The sequence below is a fragment of the Lactuca sativa genome, chromosome 5 (assembly GCF_002870075.4).
Source record: "Lactuca sativa cultivar Salinas chromosome 5, Lsat_Salinas_v11, whole genome shotgun sequence".
Classification (NCBI taxonomy): domain Eukaryota; kingdom Viridiplantae; phylum Streptophyta; class Magnoliopsida; order Asterales; family Asteraceae; genus Lactuca; species Lactuca sativa.
The window spans coordinates 253,087,009-253,097,886 of record NC_056627.2 but is presented as its reverse complement, the minus strand read 5'-3'; the positions used below and the strand labels follow the sequence as shown (position 1 = coordinate 253,097,886).

Below are 10,878 nucleotides of genomic sequence, written 5' to 3'. Positions count from 1 at the left end.
GAAAAACATTAAAATGAAACATGGGAGGTAAATGTGAGGTATACGTGGCAAAAAAAATCGATTTTAGACATAACCAGTATTTTTATGTAAATTCGGAGGCTTTTACAACAATAACTCTTAAAATCTTAAAATCGAAATAAATCTAAATCATAAAAAAGTCCGTGCGGGAGAAAAATAAAGGCGAAAGACGCATATTGGTCTAAAACTCAAGAACAATTTATGTGATTCACTTTACAAAATTTATACATATGGATATCTATCTATATATAGATATAGATATAGTTGATATAAAGATATATTTTTATTCTCTCTATCCACTCTGTTATCCTTTTTACCAGTTCTAAACAACTTTTGGCGGCGGGCGGGAGGGGTGTTTCAATTGGGTTTTGTTTGCTATGGAATTGGAATGGGAATCAAGATTATTACGTAAGCAGCCATGTAATGAATGTTGTCTTCCTCTTTCCCCCCACCTACAAATTACTTCACCTTACTACATACAAACAAATCAGAAATTCAAGTTGAAACTGAAATCTAAGTGAAGAAAGAAATGGGTTGGAGAGGAATACTGGGTTTTGAGTATGGAATTGTGCAGGCACCTTTAGGACCTGATATTTCTGGTCCGGAGCTTGTCGCCGCTGTTGCTAACGCCGGTGCCATTGGTATTCTCCGAGCTCCTGATTGGGTAACTCTCCGTCTCCCTCTCTGTGTCTGTGGATAAGCTGATGCATGTTGATTAATCGATATTTTAGTTAGCTATCTGTAGAGCTTATCTATCGCGTCCAGGTATTTTATGTAGCTAGTGAGGATCAATTAGAATCTCCAATCGATCAGTGTACATCTGTTGGATTTCTAATAATCTCCACCACTGCCCTAATTTTTAGGATTTTTTTCTTGTTCTTGTGGTTTGATCTCGTAATTGCATCAGTCCCCTGAATGATATAGCTATAATTTTGGGCACCTTTTGTAACACTAGATCTAGTATGTCAAATAGATTATGGATACGAACACATATATTCCCTCCATCTCCAGCTCGTTTTCAGCTCAAATATTATTAACTCAGTTACATTAAAACTCCATAACAGGAATGCCCAGATTACTTGAGGGAGCTTATAAGGAAGACAAGAAGTTTGACAGACAAACCATTTGGGGTCGGGATTGTTTTGGCATTCCCTCACAAAGAGAACCTAAAGATTATTCTGGAAGAGAAAGTTGCAATCTTGCAGCTTTACTGGGGCGAAGTCACACAAGATATCGTCCTTGAAGCCCATGAAGCCGGGGTCAAAGTTGTTCCCCAGGTCAAACCCTCTTCCCTAACTACTTTCATCAAGCATCTTTGTATATTAAAACCATGGCTTCAAATCCCACTTCTCCATAATCCATATCCATATGGTGATTGAAATTTTCTGTGACTCTAAATCCTTTTTTGTAGATTGGCAGCTTTGAAGAAGCCAAGCGTGCTGCTGATGTAGGTGTTGATGCTATAATTGTTCAAGGACATGAAGCAGGAGGACACGTTATCGGTCATGTATAAAGCTTTTACATTTTTTATTTATTTATTAATAGGTAGACCAAAAACTCTAGACAAGAAAAATAATAATTGGGGTTATGGAATAACTTTTAGGAAGCAATAATTGCATTGGTGCCACGTGTAGTGGATCTGGTTGCCTCGAGGGGTATTCCGGTAATTGCTGCTGGTGGAATAGTCGACGAAAGAGGCTATGTTGCTGCTTTAGCACTTGGAGCTCAAGGCGTCTGTTTAGGCACCAGGTACATAATATAACACTTAACACATTGAGACTTATATACAAGAAAAGTAAAGTTGAGTGAGTGATTTTATTTAATTAGGTTTCTTGCGACTGAAGAAAGCTTTGCTCACCCAATATACAAAAGGAAGCTAGTTGAAATGAATGAAACAGAGTATACGGATGTGTTTGGACGTGCCAGGTGGCCGGGGGCCCCGCAGCGTGTACTTAAAACACCGTTTTTCATGGAATGGAGAAATCTACCGAGTCATGAGAATGAGGCTAATCAACCTGTTATTGGCCATACAACTATACATGGCATGGTAAGTGTCTTTTTCTTTGGATTACATATTTGCTATTATGAATAAATAAATAAATAAGTAAAGTAGTTGATTAATTGACTACTTGTGTTGTTTGGTGTATTATAGGAGAAAGAGATTAGGCAATTTGCGGGTACAGTTCCAAACAAGACAGCAAGAGGGGATATCGAAAGCATGGTGATGTATGCAGGTGAAGGCGTAGGACTTATACATGAGATTTTACCAGCTGCTCAAGTGGTAAACCGACTTGTTGAGGGCGCTCAGATTTTGATCCAACAAAACTTCACTTCTTAAACTTTACAAATCGTCAACAGGCATCTACTAAGAAATTTTTTTGCAAAATAAAATAAATGCTGTAATACGATCGATCATCATGTATGTTCCATATGATATAACCATCTATTTTGAATGGGTCTTTGCCTTGGTTGTTTTGGACCCAGTTTTATGTGTAGAAAAGTCTAATTATTTTGTGAAATTTTTTTATAAAGTCATAAAAAAAATTAACAGAAACAATTTATCCAAATTAACAAAAAAAATATTTTTCTATTCTAACGAGAAATAACAGATCATGTGATTTTTTCAAAATAATTAGATTTTTCTGTTTAAAAAAATAAAATGAGACTTTATTAAAAAAAATTCCAAAATAATAGACTTTTTTTTTGCATAAAACTCTTTTGACCAATAGATCTATGACGATGAGGATTTGGATTTGGTACACATGACTGAATCAACAATCCAAAAAAAAGTCACCAATTTACATCCCTTAGCATAATCCAAAATCTTTGCTACAATAAATTATAATAATAAGATTAACCCCTCTCTAATTGTCTACTCCACAACCACCATGTATAAATTCATGTCACACAATTTACATTTTACACCCCAAAAAATACCTCTATTTCCATTTTCCGTGGGTCGATTGTGAACGAGAAACCGATGTGCAGGTCATGCAACTGAAATTTTTTTCAAACACACCGTTTCCCATTTCCTCTACTACATTATATATTTTATATACCACTGCTATTGGGAACTTTACCCTTCTTAAGATTCGACAACTCTTCAATCAACTTCCTCTCTTCCCCACTCAACCGTTTCGGAATTTCCACTTGTACCCTCACCAACTGATCCCCTCTCATATTACTCTTATTCAAAACCGGTACCCCTTTTTTCGCCATAACCAACGTGGTCCCCGGCTGAGTCCCCGCCGGAATCTTCAAATCCACCATCCCATCAACTGTCGGCACCTTCTTCGTGGTCCCCAATATCGCATCAATATACGTAATCTTACACGTATAAAGTATATTTGTATCATCCCGTTTCAACACCGGATCCGGAAGCACATCAATCATCACAAACAGATCTCCGGCAGGCCCGCCTTTCCTTCCGGCGTTCCCCTCCGACCGGACTCTCAACCGGCTGCCGGAATCTACTCCGGCGGGAACTTTCAGGCTGATCCGTTTGGATTTTCTCACGCGTCCATCACCATTACATGTGTTACACGGGGTGGAGATTTCACCGGAGCCGTTGCAGGAAGAACATGTCATGACTTGTTGGAAGACACCGAGTGGGGTCCGGGCGGAAGAGATGACTTGGCCTTGACCGCCACATGTGTTGCATTTTGATGGGGTGGTTCCGGGTTTTGCACCCGACCCGTTGCAAGTGGTGCAGGATTCGAGACGGGTTACTTCGATTTCTTTTTCGATACCGAATATGGCTTCTTTGAAGTTTAGGACTAGGTTGTAGCCTTGGTCTTCACCTTGGGTGGCGCGGTTACGTGAGTTTCTGCCGCCACCCATGCCGCCCATCCCACCCATCCCGCCTAACCCGTCGAATAATGATTCGAATAGGTCAAAGGGGTTGCTGAAATCCTGTTCACCAATTTTAATTTCAAAACACAAAAAAATTTAGATCTCAAAAGTTACTTTACGGTACTGTACTGTCCTTTTTAGGTATGTTGTACTGTCCTGACTACTGATTACAGGCCACAGGACAGTACAAGAAAGGAAAGACGGTAACTTTTAGGTATGACACAGGACAGTACTTGAAATGTACTCATGTATGTCAAACACATAACAATGTGCTTTGTTCTGTGTAACAAAAGGGGACTTGTGGATAAACTATTTTTTAGGTGGAAGAAACTCACCCCGGTGCCAACACCAGCGCCTTTAAGCCCAGCTTCCCCATATCTATCATATATGGAACGTTTTTCATCGTCTGATAAAACCTGCGAAACAACTTTTTTTATCAAAATTTTTGAAAAAAAAATTATGGGTAAAGTAGCCTGTTACGTATGTGAATAAACTAAAATATGAGGTTAAGGAGGTTACTTCATAAGCATTGCTGATGTCCTTGAATTTTTGTTCGGCTCCTGGTTCTCTGGGAAGTTACGCACGAGATGAGTTTATAAAAGCATAGAAATGTTAGTTGTAAGGAATATTAATAGGAGATCTTGTAAAGGTGGAAGCAGGAGTTGAACTTACTTGTTTACATCAGGATGATAACTCCTTGCAAGCTTCCGATATGCTAAAAATGAATTTATAGAGTCAATGATATAAACAAGAATTTAATTATGGAATAAAAAAAAGGGAAGAAGAAGAAGAAGAACTTATAATTTTACTAACCACTTTTTATTTCTGCTTTGCTAGCATTCTTTGACACGCCAAGCACCGAATAAAAATCCTATGTGTACAAGATATATACAAAAATATAATCAATAAACAAAAGGGGAAGAACATAAAATTGAAAAGAAAGATGACTTAAGATTAAACTTACACTTTCAGCTCTAACAATGAGGCGACCACCTCTTCTGTGGTGAGATTTACCAAATGAATGCATATTGTATAGTGCATGCAAAGAACCTTGTGAACAGAAGGCAGAACATGGTGATGCCAACTCTCTTGTATTAATTGAGAACCTGAAAAGCGAACAGATATTCATTCTCATATGTTTAAACCAAAGTTGAAAACAAACATGATGTTGGGAAGCCTTTTAATTCTAAAATATGGTTTACTTTATTTAATGCTTGTAGTTGGTAATTTACTAATTTACAACCTCCCCTCCTCCACCTCTTTCAATTTGATCAGTTTACCTATTTCCTATGTGTCAAGTTTTGCATAGATTTTTCTATTATTTGTTGGTCTCGATATCCGGTGTTCTCACCACATCAAAGTATATACTTCTACAACATACAAATTATTTCTATGACCATGAAAGAACATTCAGATTACAAATTATAAAAAACCTACATTCAAGTTTTATCGCCATATCACACTCTCGTGACATATAAATATAATTTATATACCAATTACCACACAGAAGCATTTCATATCAGTGCAAAATATTGAACCATAAATCTTATCCTACTCTGACATATGTCACCAAATGAAACCTCTAACAAGGAATGAATGGCTAACAACCCATTTAGCCAAGTGAACATAGCTAGACACATCATTAAAGATAAAGTGATAAACCTTGCAACAGTATCCTCAGCCCTAATACAGGATATTATGATATCTGCTAAGTACTTATAAATTATAATAGCAAGGGAGATTATCCAAAATCTGTAGTAAATCAACTGTCTTTTGTCCCCCCATCCATTTTAAGATATAGATCCACACCCACATGCTATTTAGAATTTGCTGGCTTGCAAATGTAAAGAAGCATGAAAGGCCAAAACTTGAATACTTTTTAAGATGTCTTGAAGACATGTGGAGACACCTACAGTACTGTACATCAACTATTATTGAAAAACATAGGCCCAATTGGACATGATTTTAAACAAGAAAAGCTGCAAATCCCTTGATTTCATGTATAACTAGAGCAAAATTTGCAGTAATGCAGCAACAAACATAGGATTTGCCAATTCAAAAGGATTCATTGGTTAAAACACATAATCTTAATAAGGTGACAAAGACACTCACTGAGGCAAATGCACAAAAGACTTGCTTGTTGAAGAGGCTCTGGACATTAATTGAGGTTGAACTCCCCACCTAGCCACCCATGTACTCCCACCAGGCACAATTGCCATTAGATATATCGTCTGCAAATACACAAATAAGAAAAAATTGAAATGAAAAGTTATGAGCTTGTTAACGAACATAAAGCTTAGCTCCCATCACGGAATTAGGTTAAATTGACCCGCTATACTCTAAGAAATAAGAACTCTTACGTCTATACTTTCCTATTGCCTTTCACTAAAAAGCTGAGGAATCTTGTTGACAATACACCTAATATGTACATTATATTGGAACAAAAAGGATATTCCTTTATGGATCCTGAATACCGAAAGATAATTAGTATGGTGAGAGCGAGTTGCTCAGCAAATCCACATTCTAAACACCTCTTCTTAGCAAAAACCCTAGGCAACCAAGCACTGGGCACTTCATCCACTAACGAATAATTTCATATAAATAACATGTTTATATAACGAGTATAGCGGCAGAAGTGACGAATTAGAGTTTTAGGCATGTTCACTAATGTAAACTGATTGAAATTCAAGTTAAAACCTGAAACTGAAGCTACGGATCACTCTGCAAAGTCAATTTGGAGTCTCCCTGTAAGATACGCACGGAGGAGTTGCAGTGGTTGGGACGGAGGATGAGAAAAATGTGCGTTGGGTTCGGTTGGTGGTAGAGAGATGAGGCTTCGAGAGAAGGGTAGAGGTTTCCGAGAGTGGTGGTGTTGCCAGATAAGAGTTTTTGTTCCTGTGCTTTATATTGCACCCGCCTCCCATGGACTTGAGCTATTTTTAACCGTTGATTTTACAAGTCGTCTCTTCGATGAAAATTGTACTCCACAAATCTAAGGCTATTATTTTAAAATTAATTAGATTTTAGAAAATGAGTAATTTATAAAAATAGTAAAATTTTATAATCATTTAGCTATTTTTATTAAAAATTAAGAGATTATAAATTTTAGATCGTGTTTTTTTTTTAACTTTTCTAATCACTTATTTGTGTCAAGGGAAAGATATTTTCGTTTGCGTTATCGTATGTTGTTTGTTTTTTAAAAGAAAATAGATTATCTATTTTCCAAGAAGACATAGACCAAAGTTTATAGATGAAAATATATTTTTCATTACATCTTTCGATAAAAAAAAAATATATTATTTAAGACAAACATATACTCCCTCTATCTCAAAATGATAGTCCATTTTTGACTTTTGAAGTTTTTTTTCTTCAACTTTAACCTTAAATATTTTTATTTGTGTTATATATTACTTGATAAAACTTATAAAAATGAAAAAAACATTTAAAATACAATTCATTCATATATTTTGCATCAAGTGTTATCTATCAAAATCAAAAATATTTAAGGTCAAAGTTGAAGAAAAAAGACTTTAAAAATCAAAATTGGACTATATTAGGGTTAATTGGAACATATATATATATATATATATATATATATATATATATATATATATATATATATATATATATATATATTTCTAATTAAATTGGTATAACATTGATAAATAAAAGTACAGTTTTTTTTATTGCCCTCATAACTAAGAAATTGCATAGATTGATTATAGGAGAAAGATAAATGATTTATTAATATATTATAGGATTAATGTATTGATTAGAAATAGTTATAATTAATTTAGAATTAATTAGAATTAATTTTGAGTTAATTGGAATTAATTAAAGGTTGAAGGACTAAAGATGTAATTGTTCAAAAGTTGATCAGATGAGAGGTTCCAGAACCTTCCTCCTATGGACGGTTATTTGAGACCCTATTTGGGTTTCTGGAAGCCTCCATTTAGATAACCAAGGAACTAGATATCTGCCTTATTTGAGATAATATTATTTTATATTCAAATTAGAGTTTCTAGATGTTTTCTAGTCAACTATAGGCCTTATACCTTGGAAATTTCAGCCACTGTTTTGACCATACCAGATCCAAAAAGTTGCTCCTTTCTCCTCTCTCTCCTGATATTTCTAGGGTTCTTGTGTTGTGGGTGTGAACCATTAGAGACTTACACACAATTGGAGATTGTTTTCAAAACAAGGTAAGTGTTGATCTAACTAAAAGTCTTTCACCTTAAAACAAGGTAAGTGCAAAATTACTTTCATCTTATACATAAATACGAAGCATTTAGATAATTAAATGTTATATGTGCTTATTATTTGTGATTAAGATATTATGTGTTAGATGTAACAATATGAAATGTGTTAGATGTAACAATATGAAATGATTTTTATTTAACTGTATATGTATTTTCATACTTATAATATATTTGGTAGAGATGGGTGATGAGTGATGAAAATTGAAGAGGAAATGTCATGAATTTAGTAGCGATGTTGCGATGTAGTCATCTAACAAAGTATAGATGTCGACCACAGACTATTCTAGACAGTTCATTGGAACACTGGCAGGTTCGCAACCTGTAGGTGATGAACTACGTGTTCATGCGATGTACTATATTTTCCCCCATGGTTGCCTTATTGCTACGAAATCCACGAAACGGTATTGTCCACCTAATTGCTTGCGATGATCCTTAGGACAAATCTTTAGAGATGAACATATAAGAATATGGGGATGTTTGATCAGATTAGTTGTTTGATTTGGAATATGTGACAACCTGTTATTTTTAAAAATTGTAAAAGTCAACAAAAGTCAATTAAGGTCAACAAAAGTCAAACATGTCAACTAAAAGTCAAAATTTGTTGTTTTGTTAAATTATTAAAGTTAAATTAATAATCTTGATATATATAAACCTTTTATTAAAAGTGTTGTAAAAATTAGAAGTAAAAACACTCAAACCGAAATCTCGCATCTAGACCCCACCGAAAACCCTCGGACTAGCCACTTGCCTCGCACCGAGAACCGTTTTCGGCCAAGAACCTTCGGACCGGAAACGAGTCTTCGAACAACAAACCCTATTATCGGCCGCAAATGTCTTCGGACCGTAAACAGGCTCGGTCCAATCATATTTTCTTGGTTTTTGTTCTCGGCCAAATATTCCCAATTTATATCCTTTGGCACACATTTCAAAGTATTATTATGTGACATCCCCAAAATCTCGGCAAGAAAAGACCGATTTTCATTTATGCTTTTAAAATAATTTCAGAGTAAATCCTTTTGATTTGAAAGAGTTGCGGAATTTGTTCCCAAAAACAAAACATGATAAAACAATGTTTACCAAAGCATTTCATAAAAGAAATGTATTTTTATTATATAATCAAAACTCGGGGTGTCATGTTCCGATACAGACCAATAAGCATAAACGATAACATTACAAGTCATTCAACAAATATATACATATACAGACTTGTAAACAAAACAACTTGATGGTTCATCCATCTTATGCCCTCGCGCCACTTCCTGTAATACAAATAAAACTGAGTGGGTCAGGCTTGGGAGCCTGGTGAGCATATAGGGTTTTCAACCCACAATAAATAATTATATTTAATTCCACCAACCAACAATAACCCAATTACTCATTCCCGTTATTCTCACTTTATGTCCCTAAAACAACTAACATAAGGGACCCAGTCTAAAAATATTTCATCGGGGCGACAACACATGCTTTGGGGGTTCCTCAGCAATATAAGTCAAATAAGGCAACCACGAGGGGGAGGGAGTACAGCGAATGAACACCCAAGTTCATTAACACCTACAGGTGGCGAACCTGCTAATGTTTCCACAAGACTATCTAGAAAAGTCCGTGATCGTCATCTAAACTCCGCTATATGACTAAATCAAACAACAACGAGGCCTCTCATCTGTTTGTTACACACCAACTATCCACCCATGTTCTACCCAACATATTAGTAGATAAAAATATACATTTTTATACATAGTTTAAAAACATGTATAGCATGCTTTAATCAATACATATTCCACATAACAGATGAGGCACACACACACATAACACGCATTTAATAGAGAAATAATCAAATCTATAAGATAGAAGAAAGTGAATACACATTCACACATATAAACAATAATATACTTAATACACTCAAACCATACTTGTATTATTATCGTGTTTATGAAAGATAGTATACACTCACTTGATCAGAAGATGATCAGACAGCACTACGTCTTGCAGAAGTAGTAATCCTCAGCAGATCTGGAAGATCTTCACAAAAATCGAACTTCTCGCGGGCAGAGCTTCGGCTCGGGAACCGCACTTCTCGGGATCTTCGGGATCTCGGGACTTGCTTCAGGGCTTGAGAATAATATCGGGGCTTCGGGGTATTTCTGGCACGCAAATCGATGCAAAACGGGAGAGAGGAGAGAGAAAAGAGCAAAAGAACTCGGCTGCCCTCGCATCCTATTTATAGGAGGCTGGAGCCTCGGAGTACACGGGGCGTACAGGTCCGAAATCGTCACTGCTTACGTATCCGAAGTGCTCGAGTGCGAGTGTCGACATTCCTCGGTGTACGCGGGGCGTACTTCGGATCAGATCGGTGACTCCTTCGGATAATCATCCGAATTAAAGATTAAATTTAAATACAAATCATTTAATAAACTTCGAAAATTCATATCTTCTTCATACGAACTCCGTTTTCGACGTTCTTTATATCCACGCGTAGGTGAGACTACGCTCTACAACTTTCGTTTAGACTCTGTCGGCTAATTTTAACTTTATTTTTATTATTTATTTTTAATAGGCCAGGACAGAAAAACTTCGTTATAAATTCATAACTTCTTCGTTTGACGTCCGTTCTCGCCTAACTTTTTATCGCTTCGATACCAACAACGAGACCTTCGATCCTCGTTTAGATTGCTTCGGCTACAAACCGCTCGATCTCAAATCGAGTATTTCAGGCTGCATACCGCTAAGCTGAAACTTCGATAAATCATAA

At 36.0% G+C, this 10,878-nt stretch overlaps 2 protein-coding genes across 2 annotated transcripts; one reads left to right on the top strand and one right to left on the bottom strand.

Annotated features, from left to right (window-relative positions):
- The first annotated feature begins 391 nt into the window (after positions 1-391).
- LOC111899547 (uncharacterized) lies at positions 392-2,471 on the top strand. The gene is made up of 6 exons (XM_023895389.3): positions 392-682; positions 1,083-1,295; positions 1,430-1,525; positions 1,622-1,767; positions 1,846-2,065; positions 2,171-2,471. Exons 1-6 carry the CDS (start codon positions 548-550, stop codon positions 2,354-2,356), a joined length of 996 nt encoding a protein of 331 aa, XP_023751157.1. The 5' UTR covers positions 392-547; the 3' UTR covers positions 2,357-2,471.
- A 314-nt stretch (positions 2,472-2,785) lies between these two features.
- On the bottom strand, positions 2,786-6,751 carry LOC111899546 (chaperone protein dnaJ A7A, chloroplastic). The gene is made up of 8 exons (XM_023895388.3): positions 6,568-6,751; positions 5,983-6,101; positions 4,835-4,976; positions 4,684-4,741; positions 4,543-4,585; positions 4,390-4,438; positions 4,206-4,286; positions 2,786-3,930 (listed from the first exon to the last, which is right to left on the bottom strand). The coding sequence occupies exons 2-8, from the start codon at positions 6,087-6,089 to the stop codon at positions 3,070-3,072; spliced, it is 1,341 nt and encodes a 446-aa protein (XP_023751156.1). The 5' UTR covers positions 6,090-6,101; positions 6,568-6,751; the 3' UTR covers positions 2,786-3,069.
- Positions 6,752-10,878: the final 4,127 nt, after the last annotated feature.

Excerpts from the sequence above, each read along its gene's own strand:
- LOC111899547 (XM_023895389.3), top strand. The coding sequence starts at position 548 with ATGGGTTGGAGAGGAATACTGGGTTTTGAGTATGGAATTGTGCAGGCA. Across the intron at positions 683-1,082 it reads TTCTCCGAGCTCCTGATTGG|GAATGCCCAGATTACTTGAG; the intron begins GTAACTCTCCGT and ends ACTCCATAACAG. Across the intron at positions 1,526-1,621 it reads GAGGACACGTTATCGGTCAT|GAAGCAATAATTGCATTGGT; the intron begins GTATAAAGCTTT and ends AATAACTTTTAG.
- LOC111899546 (XM_023895388.3), bottom strand. The coding sequence starts at position 6,089 with ATGGCAATTGTGCCTGGTGGGAGTACATGGGTGGCTAGGTGGGGAGTT. Across the intron at positions 4,439-4,542 it reads TATCATCCTGATGTAAACAA|AGAACCAGGAGCCGAACAAA; the intron begins GTAAGTTCAACT and ends GTAACTTCCCAG. Across the intron at positions 3,931-4,205 it reads GCGCTGGTGTTGGCACCGGG|GATTTCAGCAACCCCTTTGA; the intron begins GTGAGTTTCTTC and ends ATTGGTGAACAG.